The sequence below is a fragment of the Alternaria ethzedia genome (genome assembly GCF_023757985.1).
Source record: "Alternaria ethzedia strain BMP 0044 chromosome Unknown scaffold_31, whole genome shotgun sequence".
Classification (NCBI taxonomy): Eukaryota; Fungi; Ascomycota; class Dothideomycetes; order Pleosporales; family Pleosporaceae; genus Alternaria; species Alternaria ethzedia.
Window position 1 is genome coordinate 236,327 of NW_026056224.1, and position 23,510 is coordinate 259,836.

A 23,510-nucleotide genomic window follows, 5' to 3' on the forward strand; every position below is an offset into this window, starting at 1 on the left:
GCTTCAAGTTGTGGCTCGAGTGTAGAAGGTCATCACAGCTCGGAGTCGCGCCACAAGTGAGTTCATACTCGTCAAAGGCCTCGTAGCTAACGCTTAGTACCTCCGCAGTAGCTACGCATTGCCATTACTTTTGGGATACACGACGTAGCCTCCGCCCTTTGCTCGAGACCCCGCAGTAGTGATAGACCTTCGCTCTGGCAAACGGCCATCGAGCAGTGCGAGCGTCTCCCCTAAGCTCGTCATCACTCTCACCACCATCACTCTCGCTTTCCGCCGGCGCCCCGACCCTCCGCCATCGCACAACAAACACTCAAAATGCAAACGCGCACACCCGCGCACGCAGCGCTCTCACCAGGCACCTGCGCACTCGCCTCCAAACGCGCCTTCACTCCATCCCAGGTCCCACCCCACACTCCACACCATCTCCCCCAATATATAGCACTCAAATCCCCAATCTTCCATCAACAAGCCGCCTTGGCTGAAGTTCGAGAGGAACGACCAAAGACAGAAGCCCGCAACCACAATATTAACGGCTTCCGAATGGTTAATCGGTCCAGACCCAACTCACCCAAGGTGCCTTGTTCGATTCCCTAGTCTGCCTTTAGGAACATGTGGACCCTTGAAGGATACAACAGACAATAATGTCCAGAAACGAAAAATCAGCAATGGTTAGACGTCGTCTTCTATCTTCGGATAGAAGATGCTTTTTTGCTCTTTTTTGCAACTTTCTTTTTACTATGTTCTACTTTTTACTTGTTGTGTATATCTTACTTACCTAGAGGCATAGAATCTAGTATTCTCTACATATATTTGCGCTACGCAAAAGATAGAGAAAGAAAGAGAGGTGTAAGATAGCTTAGAAGGACTTGCTTTATGACGACAGCAGTTTGTAAGAGACTTGAGATGAATGCAGATTAGCTCTACTTTTGGATCTCTTTGCGGAAGGTGCACATGGCTAACGCGACATAATCTACTGCTTGACGTCGATTGGCTTACCGCCCTGCTCTCCACTCTTCAAACAACTCTCCAAGATCTCTAGATCCTTCAGCGCCTCCTCGGGGCTCTGCATCTCGTTCCTCTTTCCTTGCTCTAGACTCTTTGCCCAAGCCTTAATCTCCTGGTTCACGCCGTTGCCCTCATCGGGGAACTCCTTCGTCTCTGGGTCTTTGCCATCCCTGGTGATGGTGACCTTGCCGCGAGCGACGTGAACTGAGCCCTTCTCGCAGGCAACCAGGTACTCAGAGCCAGTGTCGGTGGTACCAAAGCAAATGGACAGAGTACCAGAAGCATCGTTGTCCAGCTGCATAGTGGCGTTGAGTGTGTCAACAGGCGGAAGGTGCTCCTGAAGCTGCGCGGTGAATGCGCTGACCTTCTTGATCTTTCGGCCGCCACCTTGTAGCAGAAGACGTGTCGCCGCTACGAAGTGCACGCCACCATCAAGCACGAAACCGCCCTGGTGGTCCGGCTTCTTGCGCCATTCTGTCTCGTAGTACTTACTTCCTGCCGACACCATGGCAGCAACACGTACGCGGAAGGTAAGGACGCGGCCCAGGGAAGCGACCTGCTCAGAACCCCAGACGTAGGAGTCGATGAAGCGGAAGTTCTCAGCTACGGTGTAGACTGCAGAGGTGTTGGAGGAGTCTTGTGTCCATGAGAGCAGTTCGCGTGCGGTCTCTAGATCCTTCGCAATGGGCTTCTCCGCAAAGACATGTTTGCCAGCTGCGAGGGCTTTCTTGATGTAGTCTGGTTGGGCGAGGATCGGTAGTCTGAGTTGTGCTATGTTAGCGGGTCGAGTTTCGTATTGTAGCAGGTAGTGTACATACGCGATGACTACGCCCTTTACATCATCCCTCTTCAGTAGGTCTTCGAACTTCTTGCCATCCTGGTCGTCGCTGTAGAGTTCGACGTCGGACAGCTTCTCGGATAGAGCTTTTGCCGATTTGAGTGATCGTGAGTAAACAGCTTTCAGGCTCAATGACGGGGTGTCTTGAATGGCGGGCAAGTGTTCTTCTTTGGCGAAGATGCCGCTTCCAATGATAGCTATGCCGATAGACATCTTGATGAATATTCCGCAAGTTGATGGCACAGGAGTTCCTGGAAGATCTTGCACAGCTCACTCCCCTCGAGATATGTAGTCCCAATAACGGCTGTACTGCGGCTAAATGGCAATTGTAGCGGAGGAAATAGTAATCTCTTCCAATAGTAATCGGTTCCAATAGCATCTACGCCATGACCCGTCGCGGGGTACATGTCGCTGCCCCACGATGGCGATGACGTCGGGCACCATACCGTAAATGGTCAAGTGCGATCAGCTCCACGGGTTGCCGACTTTGTCGCAGCCCTGGAGTCGGCCTTCCATCAACATCGACATCGTACAACGCTCATCGCACATCTGTCAAGCTTCCTGTCCTGCATGATCGACGCGACTTTCATGCATACCATGTCGCGCATTGGACACGCGATCATCACGCGTCTTGTCTTCGGCAGTTGAAGCGAAACGTGAAGAGCGCTCAACATTTGCGCATGAACGCGTGTGCTATGCTGATGACAGTCACAGAGGGCAACCTGGATTACTGAGAGTTGTCGCAATGCTTACAGAAGATCTGGGCATTCGCACCCAACGCGCAACACGCCAACATTTGTATCATCCGTTCCAGGGTCAGGCACCACACGCGCCATCGGATCTACCTGTCTACCTCCACCTCCCGATAACATAAAACGGCCCCAACAAGACAGCACGGTGGCGCACCATGTCATCATATCACCGCGTGGACATGCTTGGGATGGTGTCTTGGTAGACGTCAATGTCTTCAAAGCAACTGGATTTGCCTGAGACGCGTCCACAACCAACTACCAGCGATTGCATCGATAGATATGCTGCCAATCAGGCATATTTTCCAGGTGTATCCGGACACTTGGGTTTTCTGTGACCGCGGATTTTACTGGCGGTTGGGGCTATATATCTCTGGGAAGTTCCGACATACTGAAACACGTCGCGTTGGACGTCGCGTTCGGCTAGCCCTGGTCAGGCTTCGGCAGTCAAGCCCATGCAAGGCGTCGATCGACGAGCATGGTTGGTATATCGCTTTGTCTCAAACGCTTCAGCGTAGTTTCGTTAGTATCAGGCTACCCTTGATGCCTCGAGCCCTATCGCAATGCGGTCATAAGAGAGGTTGGCCCAAGGCACTCATCGTTCAGAGCTGGCCTCGCTGTCCTACTGCTGCTGCTTCATTCATTATACATTTTAATTACTCATCCTCAACGCAGCGCGTTCGAAAAGACTGCCGGCAGTCAACTACATTCCTTCTATTCTCGTTACCATTCTTTCTCTTTCACGTTCGCAGACCTAGGTACCATCAAGATGGGTTTCGGAATTCTAGAAGACCGCCATATGGCAGCTCCTCCGGGAACATCTACCATCAATGACTCTGAACCTGCCCGTAGGATACATCCGTCGGAACAGTAACACGGTGTCACTAATCCCTGTTCAGTAGACACAAAGGTTGACTTCAGCGACGTCAAGCGCGATGGCGATGTTATCCTACAGCCACAGCCTTCGGACAGTCCCAACGATCCGCTCAACTGGTGAGAGACTATGGAACTTCTGTCACGATACATTGTCTCACGCGCGACAGGTCACCGAAAAGGAAGGAGTGCATCATGATTCTGCTCGCTTTCAGTTCTGGTGTAACGACAGCGTAAGCATCGAAGACACTCCATTGTTTCCACAAGCTGAGTCTCCGCCAGTCTTGGGCCCATGGTGACACCCGCACTTCCACTCATCGCAATGAAGTACAACGTCAGCATCGACATGGTGTCCAGTCTGATCATCGGGTTTCTGGCCTTCTGGATCGGCTTCACCACGTTCTTCACAGCTGCCGGAGCGAACATCTGGGGCAAGCGACCCTTCTTCATCATTTCTACCGTCATCCTTCTTGCAACGAACGTGTGGGGATTCTTCACCAGGGTATGTATCGAAAGATGAGCTAACAGGTTCTTCGTTGACATAAAGCAGTCTTTCGTCTCTCTCGCTGTCATGCGAGTCGTGCAGGGTATTGCATCAGCACCTCTCGAGACACTCGTCACCTCCACAGTGTCCGACATGTACTTTGTCCACCAAAGAGGTACTAGAATCGCAGTCTGGGGTTGCATGTTAGCCTCTGGTGTGCTTCTCGGGTAAGTTCCTCTCGACCCCTTCTAACGCACCCGCGGACTGACCCAATCTTAGTCAGACAATCGCCGGTGCTATTATTCAGAACGTTTCTTTCGAGGCAACGTTCGGCATCTCTGCACTGATCTTCATCCCGATCCTCTTCGGCATGTACTTTTTCGTTGTCGAGACCACCTACTATGGCGCCCGTCCTACTACGGACAAGCTTGCCGTCAATGAGAAGCACAAGTCCGTTTCCTCCGTTTTCGAGCTCGAAGAGGAGAGAGAGCCATACCGCAGCCAGCTAGCGCTCTTCCGTGGCCGCTTGTCACAAGAGTCGTTCTGGAAGAACGCTTGGAAGCCTGTGCCGCTCATAGCGTTCCCGGCAGTACTTTTTAGCACTATCGTGTACGGGTCTTACTTTGTGAGTAGATTCCATCAGCTTTCTGCAAGACATGCGCTGACTTTCATCTTCCCTCCCAGACTTGGCTGCTCACCATCTCGGTCCTATCCGTCAACATCTTCTCTGCGCCACCGTATTCGCTGAACCCGGCACAAGTCGGTCTTACCAACCTGCCTCTCCTCGTTGTCGCACTCATTGGCTCACCCCTCTCTGGCTGGACAGCCGATGCTCTCGCAAAGTTCATGGCCCGCCGCAACAAGGGTGTCTTCGAGCCTGAATTCCGCCTGACTCTGATGATACCTGCCGTCATCTTCGCCACGATCGGTTTCCTCGGCTTTGGTATGAGCACTTCAGCTGGCTACCCCATTGTTTGGCCCTTGGTGTTCATGTCTATCCACTCGCTCTCTGTGCCATTCGCGTCAACAGCCAGTCTGACCTACGTCATTGACTGCCACCCCAAAGATGCAAACCAGGCTTTCGTCACCATCAACTTCACAAAGGCGGTGTTCACCTTCATCGCAACAACGTACGCGAACGGCATCATGGCCAACATCGGACCACGCGCGGTGTTTGACGGGATCACGGTCATCAACCTGGGAATCTGTGCGCTTACCATTCCGGCGTATGTGTTTGGCAAGAGGTTCAGGAGTTTGGTGGCGCGGAGCTCATTTGGTAAGAAGATCTCTGGCTGAGAGCTTGGGTCGTGCGTCTTCTACTGTGACGATAAGGCATGAGTTCAAAGGCATAGTGATGACAGATGTAGTTTCATGAGTACACACAGTCGTTATAGATCTGAATTATCACAAATGCACCGTTTTCATGATGAGACAGTGTAGGTATTGTGCTACTTCGGAGCTGGTTTGCGTTGGCTTGATCACATGAGCAGCTTCAGATTGTAGATGTTGTCACCGTGACTTTGAAACCGTACTGAATTTAGTAATGTATAGAAGGGAACATGTTCACTGAAAACCGAGAGAAGGTATGATACAGTAAGTAAACTTTTGAATTTGAAGAGAATTCTTTGGTATCGTGAATCTAAATATAATGCAACCACACCCAAACGCCGTTGGCAACTGCTGTAGTTTCCTTTGCCAAACATCCCACGATCTCTTCGTGAGTGAGCACACGCGTCCGGCGCTTGGTGCAAGTTCTTGCATGATAATTTTGGTCTTGCGATACATCCAAGCGGTTCTCTGCGCTCTGCGTCGTCTCTCCTGACGGCGCGATATGGTGGCACAGGTCTTCGCGTCTCGGCGTTCATGTCGCATCAAGGTCCGTCTGCTAGACAAAAGCAAGCGACATGCTGTTGACTGTGGCGTCCTTGGAGTGGTATGTCGGGAGAGCGTTATTCGCTGAAATTGAATAGTAGCTCGATGCTTCAGTTCGTCACTCGTCTCGCACCGCCATCCATCTCTCTAGCCCCTGGTCTTTGCGACAGCATCTGTGCCATGGACTGTGACGCATTCGAAGCTGATGAAGTTGCGTATCTGGGGCTTAGTGGTGATGTCAGACTGGCTCGTCGTGATGTCGAGATGTTGATGGATGATGGAGATGATGAGGTTGCGTTCTTGAGGAAGACGCGCGCAGGTGGGAATTGGCTGACTGGCGGCATTGTGATAGTGTATGTGATGTGAGCTGTATTGTTGGTCTGATGTGGTATGCTCGAGGATGAAACGTGGTGGTCGTTCGGTGGTAATAAGAGCAGGGCTTGTTGTTTGATGTCGTCGACACGATGGTACGATGTGTAGTAACCGGATGTTGGATGTTTCCTCCCAGCTGATGGAATGTCTGTTATAAGCAAAACGCGTAGCAAGAGCAGCAACCACTCATCTTATATCCATCCACGAATCCAAATTGACTCACCCAACTAGACCCACACTAACTCTCTACCCTCGGAGTCACAAGCAACTCGCCCATCCACGCAAGCCTCTAGCGCGCGTGCCCCCCAAACCCGCCCGCGCCGTGACATGTGAAGCCCTTCCCGTTTCGAGCCATGATCACCCCACGGCATCGTGAGCATCACGTCTTGCACATGCGGATCCGGACCCAATCGGCGGATGATTCTCGTTCCAAAGGAGACGACTACGATCAACGCAGACTAAACGACATGCACGCGATCGTGGGTTGCGTCCAGCTCATCTAGCTCCCGTTACCCCGGGTGCCCAGGTGGGTTTTCCGTGTGCGACTACGGTGCTTTGAGCAATTTGTCTTTTCCCCCAGTTTGCGCGAGCCGACCCTCCACCTCCACCCCCAAACGGCCGGAAAAGCAAAAAAGGGCCGAGAGGCGCATCGCATTGCGCATATACTTGCAGCTTACACACCTACACAATTCGAGAAGCAGCCAAGGTGCCGAGGCGTGTGATGGCAGTTGGTGCGTGTTTGAACTTTGTATGGTGCTCGTGTGTGTGCTTGTTTGGAGATGGGAGGCTGCGACACGTCATGCACGGAGCCTAAAGTGCGGGGTGGGCCTCCGCGAACACTGGCTAGGGCGAAGCAACGGCGTCTGGTTTGACGGCCACAGAGCTTCTAGCATGCTTCCACCGAATGTTTGGACAAGTTTTAGCCTGAGATGAAAGATACGACGCGAGGTAGATCACCGACGTCGGAGGATCTCCCGTGAGTCTGGATACGAGAGATGTTGTTTTGAGCGGAGTAAGTTTAGATGGCATGTACGACACTGGCGTAGAGATCGCGATGCGGGGCAGCTGATGCATCACAGGTAACCTCAGCGAACGGTGTAATACCTGCTCTGCTCTACAACGTTTCTTTTGCGGCTTGCACTAGCGCGAAGATATATGCGTAGTACTCATGTATACTGCGGGTGTAACTGCAAAGCAATGCATGTGAGAAGCCAGACTCCGCGGGTATTGAGAAATCAGCCCGACATGTGAGCCCAGTCTCGTCATTGTTGCGGTGTAACGGTGTTCCAAGGCTGCATCCACGACAGCACGTTCAGGCGGATGTCTGGCAAGTCCTAGTCAGAGAAATGACATTTCTTTTCATATCGTACAAGGTCGGCCAACTTTTAGACGTCGCGATATAGTACATCCAACTCATTATCCAAGCCTTCTGCATCCGCAGCATTAACGTATCTTGCAGCGCACAACTGCGCCCAGGTATCCGAACATGCAAGCATATCCACACAACACGCATGCTAACATGCCGTTCGTATTATCCAATTGTCCCAAAGAATTTAAAGTCGAGTTCAGGGAATCTAAGCTCGGCCGCTGCGGACGCGCTTGGCTTCTGGGCGCTGAAGGTGCGAGGCAGGGATCCAGCTCTCATCGTAGGCCTTTGCGCCGGAAGTGACAGCAGGACCATCAGCACCAACGACGGCAACCTGATCGGCGGGGTCGACCTTCTTGCTCTGGCCCGAAGACGCCTTAGCACGCTCACCACCCTTGCCGCGGCCCTTCTTCTGCGGGAAGAAGGTGGAGATCCAGGTGTTGTAGATGAAGTACACGGTTCCACCGAAGGCGCCAAGGAGGACGAGGTACAGGAAGATGCTAGAGAGAAGTAAGTACATGTGTCCAGGCTGAGTGGTGGATTGCTACGTACATCTGGGGGTCGAAGAAGCTAGTGGGCGCCTCAACAATGCTGACAGTCTCGTTGTAGACCGGGACGGTGATGAGATTGTTCTTGCTGTCCTTCAGCACAGTCACGAGCTGGAGGCGGAGATTCTGGGGGTGCATCTCCGTCGTGAAGCTGTAGGGAATCGTCTCGTTGGCGCCAGCGGGAATCTGGATGGAGTAGCGCTGGCGAGTGAGGTTGCGAAGGATCTGAGATTCTCCCTTGATCTCCTGGATCAACGAGCCACCGACAATGGTGACGCCGACGGGGGTTGGCTCATTGTTGACCACAGACAGACGCGCCTGGGTGGCCTGGCCGTTGACGAGCTTGACGCCGAAGATCTCAGACTGCGGGAAAGAGACGGAAACGGCGACATTGAGGTTGGGCGTTTGCGGCTCGTCTACTGCTTGTTGCACCTTCTCAGCCTGGAGACGCGACCGTTAGCCATCTGATGTCATGCTGCGTCAGAAAGTTTGGAGCTTACCGCGGGCTCAGCATAGGTGCCGAGAGCTCGGAGAGAGAGCAGGAGCAGAGATGAAAACTTCCAATTGACCATGATGAAGACGACACGAGACGGGGAGAGGGATGAGAGGAGGAGGGACGGCGTGTGGGAACAGATGGGGTAATTCGAACGTGGCTTCTGGGAAGTGACGTCCGGGCGCAGCTGCCTCTTGGCGTCGGAGGACGGAACTAGAGCCGCGGCAATGCGACGCCGTCTCTCCACCTCCTCTCCTACAACGAAGATGGTGGTCAGGTGCACTGCAGCCTACATCAGTATGAACACGAAATGTCGCAAAACCTGAGCTCAATGTAGACTTCTAGGTCATTTTATTTCTATCATCCTGGCGTCAAGATGAGCTATCGCTTGACACTCTCTGTGGCTGGCCCCTTCCAAGTATAGACTGTTCCCTGGTACGCGCCATATCGCGTTGTACATGGCATCCACGCCGCAAATGTCGCTCCTTCTATTTCAAACCCAGAGGCACCCATGGTTCTGCAGTTTGCTATAATTGCATATACACCGCCTTGGAGTGGCTGCCCGCCGGCATTGCGCATGGCTGCATACCGTTAAAAGCCAGACTGGCCGTCTTCACTGCTCAGTGATATTTAATGTCACCGCAATAACTCACCTTCACTTGCAGTTTCCTATTCGGGCTTGAAAAATCTCTACTAACCGCAGGAAGAGCGCACGACCCTCCCGCACCTGCTTTCTCTCCACCCTCTCTCATACACGTAAATCGCAGTCATTCTATTCTCTATCATTCCAGTCACACACCTGTTCGCCGGTCGCCTACGCCCTTTGCGACATGTCGCCTTCGCTCAGCGGCCTTGGTCTGGCTTCACCGGGCCCCTCCGACGCCGATTTAGCAGACTTTACCAGACGCTTCGAGCAATTCCAGCTGTACGAGGATGAAAAGGCGAAGTTTATGACCGTAAGTGCACTGTAACTGTCACTATCACTCAGTCGTGACTGACGCGCAATAGGAAATGAAAAATCGGTATGAATTTATGCACCAACAGTACCAGATATTGGCCACCGAACGCGACCGCGATCGCAACTGGATCCTCGCATGGCAAAATGAGAAGCAGCAATATGAGAGGTCGCATCGGAACCTGCAGCGGAATATGGTAATCCCATCCAGCCACATATCGCTTTGGAGCTGACTTGGACGTGACAGGCTGAGAATCCATTTGTTATGGTACTGATTGACGGCGACGGCATGATTGTGAGCTCCACGTACTGCGAGTTGAGTGCAGTCTGCTGACTACATATCAGTTTAGTGACGACTTCCTCCGCGAGGGAGAGCAAGGTGGCCGCCGGGCTGCTGTCCAATTGTTCGCCGATATCCACGAGTATATCGAGAATGAGTGCCAAGACATCCCTTTCGGTTACCGCATCGCCTGCCGCATCTATGCGAATGTTCGGGGGCTGGGCGACGTGCTCGTACGCAGGGGGATTTATGAAGACATCATCGAGTTTGAGGACTTCGTGCGTGGATTCACGCGGGGAAAGACATTGTTCGACTTTATCGACGTCGGTGCGGGAAAAGATCGCGCTGACGAGAAGATCATCGGTGAGTGCTACTGTATTCCTCAAAACCCACTATCCTAAGCTATTTCCGAGTTTAGACGTCCATGTAGGCTTCTGACTGTACTGACAATCTTAGAATTATTCAAATTATACTCCCAAGATTATCATTGCCGTCGGATCTTCTTCGGGTGCTCACACGATAATGGCTACGCGCGAACGCTTGAGCAGTGCTCCGATCGCCTTCAGGTGACAAACAAGGTGGTTCTCCTTGAGGGTGTTCCATTTGAGAAGGTACGTGACTGACTCGCGCGAGCCATAAATCCACGAACACTCGTACAGCCCGGACGCTAACCTCACCTCTCTGTAGGAACTCGTCGGCCTGCCGTACCAAACGAAGAAGTTTCCAGGTCTCTTCAGGGAGACCAAGCTCGTGGTTTGGGGATCTGGACCTACATACGCCGCCAGTACATACGCCAACGGCCTTCCACCGGCATTTGTCCCGGGCAGGATCGACTCGAACGATAGTTCTAAGGCGTCTGTAGCTTCGACCGGTCTCCCAAGCCGGTTCCCAGCCCCATCGAAGTCTCCCATCATGGATAGTCCTTTGCCAAACCGAGCGACAATGATGGCTTTGCCTAGAACGCCTTCAACATCAACACTGGCTTCGGACAGTACGTTCCCGGCACTCAAGCCAGATCCACCAGCGCCGTTGCTGAACTGGGCCGCTAAGGCCGCTGCTCCACCGCCACCCGTTACAGAGACCCCAGTGTACAAGCCCGCGAACCGCGAAGAAGTCATCGCACGTAACCGCGCCGGCCAACGCGTCGATCCGCCGTGTAAGGACTACGATAAAGCTGAGGTGGACCGCATGAAGAAGATCAAATTGTGCAACGTTCATTTCCTTCGAGCCGAATGCCCCTACGACACCAAATGCACCCATCTCCACGCGTACAAACCTACCAGCGACGAGTTGGCTACCCTCCGTCTTGTTGCCCGCATGGCACCTTGCAGCAACGGCAGTGTTTGTCAGGATATTAGGTGTATCTATGGCCACCGCTGCCCAGCACCGCCCAACAAGATTCACTATGCCAAGGGCACGAAGAGCTGTATTTTCGGCGAGTCTTGCAAGTTCCCAGCGAGCTTGCATGATATCGACACTAATGTCGTCAAGACCCTGGTCGTTCGCTAGATGGGGGAGCACGGAGATCTGTATGACAAAGTCGCCGATGGGAGATGGCTTGGTAGAATCTCAGACATTAGCAACTTTTAATGTATCCCGAATCAAGTTGCCACTCATGAACACCCCGCAGTCTACATTGGTGTCAGCAACGGAAGTTCGCAAACTCTTGATGCAATGTAGGCTTCAGGGTCAAAATATTTTGAATTCGGGCATGGTGTTCAGGGCCAACATTGCCATATTCATTGCCTCTTCCACTCGTCAAACTCTTCATTGAGATGTTGTTTCAATGCCGCAAACTTATTCTTAAAGTTCTTCCCACATCGCCAACACTTCATGTCCCAACTAGGCCAATCTCCGGGAGAAAACCTCTTACTATCTTCTTCTAGAGGGAACTCGTCTAATTGAACCAGGAAACTACTGTTGAAGCTCAAATAGTGTTTCTTGTGCTTCATCCAGTCTGAATGCATGTCGCGACTGAAGATATGTATATGTAGATGGTTCATCGAGGGATGTGTATGTACGCCTACTGCGATATCCTTAGACCAGTCTCGGCCGGGTGGAAGGAGTGCTGCGCGCTCCTCGGGTGGAGGTGGTGGGTCGGGAGAGCTCATCATTGCCTCGAAAGCCTCGTTGTATGGTTTATCTGAAGCGCTGAAGTCGCCATATTGACGTCGGAGTTCGTATGCCGCGAGTTCTTTGAGACGGACGGCGCGTCTTTGTACTTCGGCGAGGAAGGCTGGGTCTGTGGAGAGAGCTTGGAGCGGGTGTTGGTCGTAGTAGACCTGTTTCCGCGGGATGAGTAGAAGATGTACACTTGTTGGTCGTCAGCGCGCTAGTTCTCCTCAGTTCTCCAATACCATGGGCACATACCTCGCCTTAGGGTACTTGTCGGTTATCACGACGAAGTCATCGTCGTACTCCAGTATCTTGTTCTCAGGGTTCGTCTCGGGGGCCTCGATATAGACGCCCAGCCCGTTCCGTCCGTCCCAACGCTTAGCTTTATTGGCAGCCTTCTGTGTCGTACTTGGACCGTCTGCGGCGGAAATGATGGGTGATCTTGGTTTCTTCGACTGCGTCATGAGTTCTGTGACTGCACCGTGAGTTAAGGTTGCGCGTTGAGATTGTAGGAGGCGTGCAATGAGACGTACATGCATTGGGGCGCTTTGAAGAGGCAGGATCGATTGCGGGCTGAGCTTGATTCGCCGTTTCCCTGCCTGCTATCTCTTTGTCTGTAATGGCATCGTGGGTATCCGTCTTGTTTGGACGGTCCGTCATTGCTGATCCGTTGTCGCGTTTAGGTTTGCGGAAAGATCTGGTATGCTTTTTTGAGGTCTGTATAAACGGCGCGCGAAACAAACGGGCTGCTAACAAACTTGGGGCCAGTGGGCGCATCGAAACTTGTGAATGCTTCGTGAGGGTTTCGTGAAGCAACGATGACGATGAGGCTCGGAGTGGGTCCAAGCGTACCGAGGCATCCCTGCAATCATCGGAATTTCGGATTGCGCATCGCGTTCGAGTGAAAGCGCCAGGAACTCGCGATGGCTGCCATCATAGGTGCTTCTTTCCTCTTTGGACTCGCTGAAGGGTGGTGCAATATTGATCCCGGTGGTTGAGCCCTTTCATTAGCGACTGCGCCCTTCTCACCGCCCACGAACAAATCACATCATCATACCTCCACTCTTTGCCTGAGTATACTTCTATGGAGTCCAGGACGTACAACTACACTGAACATATCGCGCACGATGCCCAAGAACGCTCACCCTCCCCGTGGCAAGCCCGCCAAGAAGACTGTGCCTCCTGAGGAAGACACATCGTTCATTGTTTTCGGTGACGGCAAACCCAAAAAGAAGAAGGGCGAGAGTTCTAGCGGAGACGCCGCCCAGAGCGAGGGTAAGGGCAAAGGGAAGTCCGCAGCTGGAGCTGCTGAGGATGGTCCCAAGAAGCCGGATACAAGGACGCTCATCGCCGGCGCATCGTGGACAGGAAAGCTCCCGGTCAACCTACTGTCGGAACACTTTCAGAAACAGCAGTGGAGCAAGCCTGACTATCGCATCGTAAGTAGTCGCGCCGTGAAAACAGGCCATTGCTAATTACAGCAGCGGAAAGATGGCGACCAGCATTTTGCCTACGCTGTGGTACTCTCCAAGATGAACCAGAAGACACGGCAGACCACCACCCTACCTCCCATCAAGATCCCGTCGGAGCTCGAAGAGCAAGCCCATCAGCCTACTGCCGTCGAAGCGCGCAACTTTGCCGCCGCCTATACTCTCTTCCGAGTCGCCAGCGGGAAGAACCTCCACACCATGCTTCCGCCCACGTATAAAGACCTTTGGAAGGGACAATTCATGGACCTCAAGAAGAGGGATGAACAAGAGGGCAAAGGATGGATGTATGAGGCAGACCCCTTCTTCGGTTTTGCTGAAAGGGAGAAGGCGAGGGAAGCAGCAGCAAAGGCGCGTGAGAAGAGGCAAAAACAGCAGGAAGAGGCGCAGAAAGCCCACAACCAACAGCCAGGTGCCGCCATGCCAAGTTCCAATGGCCCAGCGCCTAGCCGAAACTTGCTCAAGGGATGGGAGAGAGTGCCCAAGATCGAGCTTGGGAAGAGAACACGCAAAGAAGCCGAGCGTCTCATCCGCCGGGACGCACTCTGGAACCCGAACGGGATTGAGATGGCGCCGTCTACAAAGAACCGACTAGTCGAGGAGATCGCGAACCTTGGCTTTCGGAGAAGCCACGTCGAGGAGGCCGCCGATTTTTGCAAAGATCGCGAGGAGATTATTGAATGGCTTCTCATTCATGTACCTGAAGACGACCTACCATCGTGGTCGTTACCAGAAGGCTACGTTGCTGGCGTCAGTATGGCTAGCTCTAACCTCAAGCGTGAGGGTGCCGTGAAGCGCCTTGCTGCAGCCGGATACTCTATGGACCTTTGCGAAGAAGCATACGATAGTCAAGGCAGCGATGAGAGAAAGGCCGCGGCGTTGCTACAAGCTCGTCTACTCCGACCAGATGAGGAAGAGAGTAGCCTAGTACAAGATCTGGAAGATCTCTCGCTGAGCAATGGTGAGCCTGAGACGTCTCCGGAGGACGATCCGTGGGAGGTGGAAATGTCATCACTTGAGGCAATATACGACGGTCTGTTTTCGCGCCCTGCGCCCGAATCTTGTCGCATCGAGCTAGACGTTAAGCAACAAGGAAAGCGGCTCATACTACAGGTTAGGAAGCCTTTTGGTCCTTACCCCGCGGTCGTGCCTATCATCACGTTCGAGGCGGCCATCCCAGCATATATTCGTTTGAGCATCATTCGCCGAGCGCTTCTCCACGCTGAAGCCAACTTCATTGGCATGCCTATGGTATACGATATCGTAGACTGGATCCAAACGAACGCCGGTGATATCTTCCAGAACCCAGGAAGATTGACCGATGTTTCCTCTGGCCTTGCAGCAGCAGATCACTCGTCGGAACAGCAAAGTCAAAAACGAAGAGCAAAGGGACGACCCAGAAGGCCTATCGACTGGACACCCGCCACGCCTACTAGTCAAAGAATATTGTCGGATTGGCAGGCTAAGCAAGGATCTCCAGCTCAGCAAAAAATGATGAACGCTCGGCAGTCACTACCAGCGTGGAGGTTGAGGGATGAAATCGTCCGCACCGTCAACCACTGTAAGGTCACGATCATCTCAGGTGAGACTGGATCGGGAAAATCGACTCAATCGGTGCAGTTCGTCCTCGATGATCTGATACAGCGACAGCTTGGTGCTGTTGCGAACATCATCTGTACCCAGCCACGCAGAATTTCAGCGCTTGGTCTTGCTGATCGTGTGGCCGATGAGCGATGCTCTCAGGTCGGCGACGAGATTGGGTACACTATCCGCGGAGAATCTAAACAGAAGCCAGGAGTTACTAAGATCACGTTTGTAACAACTGGTGTACTTTTAAGACGTCTACAAACGTCGGGTGGCAATGCCGACGATGTCGTTGCCGCCCTGGCCGATGTCAGTCACGTTGTCGTCGACGAGGTTCACGAGCGTAGTTTGGACACAGACTTTTTGCTTGTTCTTTTGCGCCAGATCTTAAGAAAGCGACAAGATCTCAAGGTCATCTTGATGAGCGCTACTCTCGATGCTGCTGTTTTCGAAGCGTACTTCAAAGAGGTTGGACCTGTCGGTCGTGTCGAGATTGAGGGTCGCACTCATCCCGTGACGGACTATTATGTCGACGATGTCGTACATTTCACCGGGTTCAAGGGATATGGTATGGCCGACGAAGATGCTTCCGAGGACAAATCGTTCTCAGCAAATCTCCGGAGTATCGGATTCGGCATCAACTACGACCTCATCGCGGAAACTGTTCGTCACATTGACCGCCAGCTCGGTACCAAGGATGGAGGCATACTTATCTTCCTACCTGGTACTATGGAGATTGATCGGACGCTCCAAGCGCTCAGTCAATTCGCAAATCTCCATGCATTGCCTCTACATGCATCACTCATGCCAGCCGAGCAAAAGCGCGTCTTCCCTTCTGCTCCCCACGGCAAGCGTAAGGTCATCGCGTGTACCAACGTCGCAGAAACGTCGATCACTATCGAGGATATCGTCGCTGTCATCGACACGGGTAGGGTCAAGGAAACAAGCTACGACCCGCAAAACAACATGGTTCGCCTTGCCGAAACCTGGGCCTCAAGGGCAGCATGTAAACAGCGTCGAGGTCGAGCGGGGCGTGTCCGAGCAGGCGACTGCTACAAGCTGTACACACGCAACGCTGAAGCCAAGATGATGGAGCGACCGGATCCGGAAATTCGACGTGTGCCACTTGAGCAGATGTGTCTGTCCATCAAGGCAATGGGGGTGCAGGACGTTACAGGCTTCCTTGCTTCAGCGCTCACACCGCCAGAGAGTACAGCGGTAGAGGGTGCTATCCAATTGCTCTCGCAGATGGGTGCCATCACAGACGACGAACTCACTGCACTTGGCCGACACATGTCCATGATCCCGGCAGATCTGCGACTGGGCAAGCTTCTAGTATATGGCGCGACGTTTGGTTGTCTTGAAGCCGTGCTGACGATCGCGTCTGTTCTCACGGCTCGCAGCCCTTTCATATCACCACGAGAGCGAGATCAGGAGACTCGGAATGAGTTCGACCGTCTCCGCGCTTCCTTCTCCAACAATCAGGGAGATCTGCTTGTAGACCTGCGAGCGTACGAACAGTGGTCTGCATTGCGCAGCAAAGGCACATCAACACGAGACCTCCGCTTCTGGTGTCAAGACAACCGACTGAACCCCCAAACCATGTTCGACATAGCGTCCAATCGCACCCAGTACTTGTCGTCTCTCAAGGAGATTTCATTCATTCCGACACACTACTCCTCCGCCAATCCTTCCACACACTCGTACTACAACAAACACAACGCGAATGACGCGCTCTTACGCGCTTTGATCGCCGGGTCCTTCAACCCGCAGATCGCACGCATCCAGCTCCCCGACAAGAAGTTTGCAGCGGGCATAGCTGGAGCCGTAGAACTCGATCCTTCAGCCCGCGAAATTAAGTACTTCAACCAAGAAAACGGACGCGTCTTTGTTCACCCATCGTCTACCCTCTTCGCTAGCCAGACCTTCCCACACAACGCTTCATTCATTGCATACTTCAACAAAATGGCTACAAGTAAAGTCTTCATTAGGGACATCACGCCGTTCAACGCCTACAGTCTGCTGTTGTTTGCTGGAGAGATCAAGGTTGATACGCTGGGTAGGGGACTGGTGGTTGATGAGTGGATTAGGCTGAGGGGTTGGGCAAGGATTGGTGTATTGGTCAGTCGGTTGAGGGGTATGTTGGATGGTGTGCTGGAGAGCATGGTGAAGGAACCAGGGATGGGGGTTAGTGATAGGCAGAGTGAGGTTATTGATGTCGTTAGACGGATGGTTGAGAGGGATGGATTGGACGCTTAGACGCCCGCGTTCTTACTAGACGGGACTGTTAGATCATAGGGTACGATTGACCTTAGGACAGTGGTGTAAATGAATTTACCAATTACTCCAGTACAGGTCTGGCTGCAAAAAAGGCTTTAGGGCTTGTTGGGTGCTCCTTCCTTTTACGCCCTGCAGTTGCTAATCGTCAACAGAAACAAGGGTTAGCGCGGGGTGAAGGCCACGGATGTCGCTTCCTCAACATCCTACACTCACACCTGGGCACACTCACATCGAAAATAATAAAGCGTAACGTCATGCCAGCTGTCATTTCAATAATGCTGCTATCTTAATCCCTCCTGTGTCAACACATTTTCGTCCGCCCGGGGTCTAGCCAACGACGTGTTACCGCTCCAATCAGTGACCGCCTGATTAATTGACTATGTACCGTCCAAGGCTCGGAATGTTGGATGCGCGAATACCAAAACGATGACGTTCACAATCACCCCTGTGCGAAGGATGCGACTGCTGCGCCTGTTCTTTCATCCGCCGATCGCAGCATAGCCCTCATGTGGCACAGTCCCGACATGGTGCCGTCTCAAGGCTGCCTGAAATAACACGCAGTCTGCTCTTTCTATTCTAGCTACGACAAGCTGACAGCATACGAAGCAATATCTAAGCACAAAAGCAGCTATGACCAATAGCAGTCTAGACGACAAGATAGTTCATGGTCACGATCGAGCGCAAATCGAAATCGCGTTGCGCACTCCCTACGTGTATTCTCCTCTCAACGATTTCAACGACGAGATAAGAGTCGTTAAGATCCATACTGTCAACGCCACCAGCAATGTTATTGAATGCGACATAGAGCACTGTCTCTTAAGCGAAGCGATGGACACCTACGAAGCTGTCTCGTACGTCTGGGGAGATCAATCGCAGAACCATCAGATCCTTTGTGACAGCGGAAAAAGCCATCTTCACGTGAAGCCTAGTCTTCATGAAATTCTTTGGCGAATCGCATCATTACCAGGAAATACCAACCACCACCGCTACTGGATCGATGGCATTTGTATCAATCAGGATGATGCGGTCGAGCGAGGCAAGCAAGTGCAGAAAATGAGGGACATATATTACAACGCCCAGCGGGTGCATATCTTTCTAGGCACTGTGGAACCAGACAAATATCCGATAAGTAACTGGTTCACACGAAGATGGGTACGTACATTACAGACGTGCAGTCGAGATCACCGCATCTAGCTTACATGATCTAGGTCCTTCAAGAACATTTGAATGCGAATCGCACCAGCATACACCTCAAGAAGCATGACACATGGTACTGTCACGATAGCTGGGAATCGTTTCAATCAGAGGTCTACAAGCTACCGGATGGTCAGCCTGCTATGTGCAGAGTTGACGATGCCAGGTTTCACATACTCACTATGATGTTCGGTTTCCGTGACAAACAGTGTCGCGACGATCGAGACCGCCTATTTGCACTGATAGGTGGATCCTGCGACGTCGTAACTAAGGATACCGCGCAGCCATTTCCGATGACGCACAAGTCAATGATCTATTACAAACCGGATTACACGGCGACTACTGAACAAGCTTATCTCGAATTTGCTCAAGCAGCGCTCGCCTCTAATTCAGCTTTCAATCTACTATCTAGTGCCGCAGCTTTTCGATATAGAGGATGTCAGACCCCAAGAACTTTACCGTCATGGGTACCGGACTGGAGGTGTGAACTTATATATCTTCCAACGATGGACGGAGACGGATGGTTTGACATCGAACCTTTCACAGCAGGCCCATTGCAGACCACGAACGGAATGTCACTCAAGCACATGCCAAGCGTCGTAGTCAACAAGGATGGTCGTTCCATTACTCTTAAAGCAATACCATTTGGGACGATAGAACGAATATCGGAGAGAGAACAGTTCTATGGTCTCGACTTCATTATCAACATAGACAACGGATACCTAGCGCTGGCCCCTGGATCTGTCACCATCGGAGACCACGTCATAATTCCCATCGGTGCGCCGACCCCACTTGTCTTGAGACGCGACGAATCCGCAAACTACACATTGGTATCGAATTGCTGGGTTGTTGAAGACCCTACTCGAGTTGTCCCACCGGCGCAAGATTGGATCATGAATGCAGACTGCGGAAGTAAGCCTATTCGAGACTATCGAATCGTTTAAGCATTGAGGCTCTGCAATCCCAGTCCGAACAAGATCTGATAAGCCACCACATTATGTCTTCCCACGCTCACACCACTACTCGCAAGATGGATTTGCGCACAAGCAGCGTAAAGTGATGCTAAATGAGCTCGTGTGATACATAGCGAGTTGGATTCGCAGCGGAGCGGGTATACTTTTGGCGATGACTCGACAAAGTCTTCGAAGTGGAGGAACCGCGCGATGCAGGCCGCTCAGTTAAGGATATCGTCGCTAGCACCGGAGCTTGAGTTCCAAGAATAGGAAAGACTGCGCAATTTCACACAGCTGGCTACATTCTTTTACTCAACGATGCTCCGAAACACCGAAATCCGAGGAGTGTACATTGCAACAATGCGTTCAAGGACCCTTAGCGCTCATCGTGGCTTTAGGCAGTGATCTTGTACAGCCATAGCAGATGTCCCTTCTGTTATCTGCGGATTCAAAGTCGTCGCCATCCTGCTGATCGCCACCCCAGCCGTGTATGCCAAACCGGCCGCCAGATACAGGCATGCTGCACAAGCTGCATTGCGGATCTGAGAGAGCATCGGGGCGAGCCTCGAGCTTGCTAGTCGTGCGAACTACATTTGCGACGATGCTTGGAAAATTCTCTTCGACGGATTCGAAGTACTGCGTCATGAGGTCGTCAATGGTTGTGTTCTTAGAGCTTGTTGACGCTTGGGTAGCGCCTGTTGATGTTTCGTGTACGAGTTCCGATAGTCCAGGTTCCGCCATTTTGGTATATGATACTAGCTCTTTCTTCAAGACATCTCGAAGTGGGTAGTGGAAGTTAAGACCAAAGGGCGACATTCCGTCTGAGACCTGCCATGGCAGAGAAAACCCTCGGCCTTTGGCAGTTTCGGCAAGAGTCTTTTGAGCGAGCCTGGTCGTGCTATCTCCCCAGAGAATGCTTTCGCACCCGGCCAACTTCGCGTGCTCTACGATTAGCCGTGTTCTTAGGGTAGAGAGCACGTCCGCACGAGCCGTGGCCGAGGTGAGAGAGTTGATCATGTGAACAAATTGCTCTTCGGGACTCAAGTCTGCCTTTTGGTCGTCCTGCGGCACCAACGAGCGTATTGAGGCATCTTCTGGAACCAGGCGAAATACATCGTGCAGCGGCAGTGAGGCGTACTGATGGTCCGGATATTGCTCGCGAGCCTTGTCGAGTAGCTGCGCAGCTTGCAATTTCTGTTCTGGATCCTCAATATATATTGCGCTAATTTCAAATCCGGTACGGCCAGTCTTGCTCTTTTGCGTCTTGAGATGCAGGTCCAGTACGTGGAGGAGAGTGCTAGAAGAGACCCCAAAGGACAGGGGTACTAGGATCTTACGCTGCTGCTCTGCTCCAAAATTAACGCGAAACGATTCCAAGCGCTTGATGCACTTTGTATGCACATAGCGGGCGAAGCAGTCACTATAGTAAATTTAGCGAAATCTTCTTCCCCTCCAGGTGGCGTAAACTGACTGGCAAAGCGGCTCGGAGCGCACAACAAGAACTGAAGGGTCTTTGCATCGTCTGCAAGGCTCGTCAGAGGCGCCAGCGATATGCTTGCCTGGCATAATGTGCGTGTGTTGGGCTGATTTTGGTGAATGTGTTTGGTAGGGCTGACTCGTCGGCGGTTCTGGTCGTGGTTGCCCTTTGACGCCCGGCTGCGCCACACTCTGGGAATGCGCGCTAACAGCTACCGGGAAGGCGGCCGTAGGTGACGATCGGGAACGTTGACGCGCAAGCCAAACATCGTCAACTAAACACCAACTCCCACCCATGACCCGCCGTTAACCAGGAATTGACGGAAAGACGCTGTCGCCAGTTCGGATCGAATCGCATACCCCCGCCTGAAGCGCCGCAAACCTCCAGCCGTCAGCTCCGCCAGCTGGCCTCACATCCGGCAAGATGAAGGCACGGCTGCGCAACATCGCTCTACTGCTGTTCACTACGATAACAGCAGTAGCAGCGATGGATGTGACGCTCTCTGATAAGGAGACGCAAAAGTGCAGGTATGTAGGAAGATGTGCATCTTGGGTTAGCCAGAGGCAGCATGCTCATATAAGTCCAGCGGCATGTACAGCAAGAAATCGTGGGGAGGCAAGGTCGATCCCTTCATACTTGTCAAGTTCATAAAAGATCCCAAGAAGAACGAGGGCATCAAGGACCAGACTGTCAGCCTGGTGATCTGGGAATGGAAAGACACTTTACTTCTGGGCGCACCTTCCGACTTGCCCGTGAATGATGTACGTGGGTCCCGATACTCTCCGCATGACCAAACTGACTTTCTCCAGGAAAACCGCCATTACATTTGCGACGACGAATCGATAAAACTGAAACTCTGCGACGAAAAAGATAAGGGCAAATGGGTACTTGCAGAAGACGTTGAAGACGCCTCTCAGATGCCTATTCGAACCGACGCCATCAATCTCGACGACCCGAAACCGATCAAATACCCAGTCTCCACCGCAGAAACAAAGGTCCCAATCAAGACGGGCTACTATTGTGTGGCTGCGAATGCGGCAGACAAGGAACTGGAATTCGAGGCTATTGTGACATTCCGGAATGCCTATGGCGAGCTCCAGGCGGCCCAGATCGCCAAGCTCCCATTTTACGGCGGCATCACAATTGTGTACTTCGTCGTGCTGGCATTCTGGGGCTTCCTATACTTCCAGAATCGCCACGACATTCTTGCCGTTCAGAACTACATCACGGCCATCCTAGTCTTCCTAGTCGTGGAGATGCTGATGACCTGGGGCTACTACGACTACCAGAACCGCCACGGTAACAACGTCGGTACCAAAGCTCTCATGATCGTCGTCGCTGTACTGAACGCTTTCCGCAACTCCTTCTCGTTCTTCCTCCTGTTGATCGTGTGCATGGGATACGGCGTTGTCAAGCCTTCTCTTGGCAAGACCATGACTGTCGTTCGCTGGCTTGCTGTAGCTCACTTCATCTTCGGCGTAATTTACGCTGTAGCTTCGCTTACTGTTCGTCCCGATGACGCTGGACCTCTAGTCTTGCTGGTCATCCTTCCTCTGTCGGCTACCCTCACGGCATTCTACATCTGGACTCTGAACTCGCTAAACCTCACGATGAAGGACCTGATGGAGCGCAAGCAGCACGTCAAAGCTACCATGTACAAGCGATTATGGTGGTGCATCTTGGGGAGCATTGTCGTCATTTTTGGGTTCTTCTTCATCAATAGCTTCACTTTTGCTGGAGCTTCGACACCTGACTTCGCGCCAACCCATTGGCAGACACGGTGGTTCGTGCTCGATGGCTGGCTAAACCTCGTCTACCTGGCCGACGTCTGTTTCGTCGCGTATATGTGGAGACCAACGGCCAACAACCGAAGGTTCGCCATGAGTGATGAGGTACGTTTTTGCGAATATAGCACCCACATTCTTACTAACGACTTTTTAGATTGCACAAGATGACGAAGGCTTCGAAATTGCCTCGATGAGAGACTCTCTTGATGAAGAAGAGAGAGGAGCAGACCAACCCCCTTCGTACGACCCAGCGCAGAGGTCGAACAACAACAACAACAACATTGCGCGCGATGTATCGCCATTGCCCGCACCGCAAGCCCAGAAGCCCATTGTACCTCCCAGGGAGAGCCTCGATGGCGACACCATCTTCGCGGTAGGCGAGGATGATAAGTGGAGCAGTGAAGAAAGTGGCGACGAGGAAGAAAGCGAGGATGAGGAGGATGATTCAGACGACTCGGATGATTCAGACGAGTCAGGGCCATCGAATTCAAAAGCGAAGGACAGTGAGCGGTCCAGATTAACTGGTCGAAAGAACGACTAGGTGTGGATTTGACGCGTCAAACAACGGCGTTGGATGGCCAACAACACTTTTCATGACGTTAGCGTTATCCCCAACATGTTGTTTGATAGATTAGGCGTTCCCAGCGTTTTTGTAGTACATTTGGCCTGAAGGCCCAGATCTAGCATATTCGATGACATCAATTTGTCACATCTCGCTCTAGCCGTAACTCCGTAATTGCCGAGGCATCTCGAGCTCTGATCAAGCCCTCACGCACCTCACTAAGCACCCTCACAACT

At 52.4% G+C, this 23,510-nt stretch overlaps 8 protein-coding genes across 8 annotated transcripts; 4 read left to right on the forward strand and 4 right to left on the reverse strand.

Annotated features, from left to right (window-relative positions):
* Positions 1 to 970: 970 nt before the first annotated feature.
* J4E87_009051 (uncharacterized protein) lies at positions 971 to 2,056 on the reverse strand (the record flags this gene model as incomplete). The annotated part of the gene is made up of 2 exons (XM_049380631.1): positions 971 to 1,766; positions 1,824 to 2,056. The coding sequence occupies 2 exons, from the start codon at positions 2,054 to 2,056 to the stop codon at positions 971 to 973; spliced, it is 1,029 nt and encodes a 342-aa protein (XP_049229694.1).
* Positions 2,057 to 3,422: 1,366 nt separating this feature from the next.
* J4E87_009052 (uncharacterized protein) lies at positions 3,423 to 5,245 on the forward strand (the record flags this gene model as incomplete). Its single annotated transcript, XM_049380632.1, has 7 exons — positions 3,423 to 3,462; positions 3,492 to 3,585; positions 3,636 to 3,698; positions 3,748 to 3,967; positions 4,016 to 4,176; positions 4,229 to 4,574; positions 4,634 to 5,245. The coding sequence occupies 7 exons, from the start codon at positions 3,423 to 3,425 to the stop codon at positions 5,243 to 5,245; spliced, it is 1,536 nt and encodes a 511-aa protein (XP_049229695.1).
* A 2,522-nt stretch (positions 5,246 to 7,767) lies between these two features.
* Positions 7,768 to 8,679, reverse strand: J4E87_009053 (uncharacterized protein; the record flags this gene model as incomplete). The annotated part of the gene is made up of 3 exons (XM_049380633.1): positions 7,768 to 8,059; positions 8,112 to 8,548; positions 8,608 to 8,679. The coding sequence occupies 3 exons, from the start codon at positions 8,677 to 8,679 to the stop codon at positions 7,768 to 7,770; spliced, it is 801 nt and encodes a 266-aa protein (XP_049229696.1).
* Positions 8,680 to 9,430: 751 nt separating this feature from the next.
* J4E87_009054 (uncharacterized protein) lies at positions 9,431 to 11,344 on the forward strand (the record flags this gene model as incomplete). The annotated part of the gene is made up of 6 exons (XM_049380634.1): positions 9,431 to 9,556; positions 9,609 to 9,752; positions 9,803 to 9,850; positions 9,901 to 10,198; positions 10,292 to 10,446; positions 10,523 to 11,344. 6 exons carry the CDS (start codon positions 9,431 to 9,433, stop codon positions 11,342 to 11,344), a joined length of 1,593 nt encoding a protein of 530 aa, XP_049229697.1.
* A 230-nt stretch (positions 11,345 to 11,574) lies between these two features.
* Positions 11,575 to 12,414, reverse strand: J4E87_009055 (uncharacterized protein; the record flags this gene model as incomplete). Its single annotated transcript, XM_049380635.1, has 2 exons — positions 11,575 to 12,148; positions 12,206 to 12,414. The coding sequence occupies 2 exons, from the start codon at positions 12,412 to 12,414 to the stop codon at positions 11,575 to 11,577; spliced, it is 783 nt and encodes a 260-aa protein (XP_049229698.1).
* A 663-nt stretch (positions 12,415 to 13,077) lies between these two features.
* On the forward strand, positions 13,078 to 17,280 carry J4E87_009056 (uncharacterized protein; the record flags this gene model as incomplete). The annotated part of the gene is made up of 2 exons (XM_049380636.1): positions 13,078 to 13,389; positions 13,435 to 17,280. The coding sequence occupies 2 exons, from the start codon at positions 13,078 to 13,080 to the stop codon at positions 17,278 to 17,280; spliced, it is 4,158 nt and encodes a 1,385-aa protein (XP_049229699.1).
* Positions 17,281 to 19,814: 2,534 nt separating this feature from the next.
* Positions 19,815 to 21,014, reverse strand: NCS2 (cytoplasmic tRNA 2-thiolation protein 2; the record flags this gene model as incomplete). Its single annotated transcript, XM_049380637.1, has 2 exons — positions 19,815 to 20,868; positions 20,920 to 21,014. The coding sequence occupies 2 exons, from the start codon at positions 21,012 to 21,014 to the stop codon at positions 19,815 to 19,817; spliced, it is 1,149 nt and encodes a 382-aa protein (XP_049229700.1).
* A 334-nt stretch (positions 21,015 to 21,348) lies between these two features.
* J4E87_009058 (uncharacterized protein) lies at positions 21,349 to 23,253 on the forward strand (the record flags this gene model as incomplete). The annotated part of the gene is made up of 4 exons (XM_049380638.1): positions 21,349 to 21,452; positions 21,512 to 21,686; positions 21,735 to 22,817; positions 22,867 to 23,253. 4 exons carry the CDS (start codon positions 21,349 to 21,351, stop codon positions 23,251 to 23,253), a joined length of 1,749 nt encoding a protein of 582 aa, XP_049229701.1.
* Positions 23,254 to 23,510: the final 257 nt, after the last annotated feature.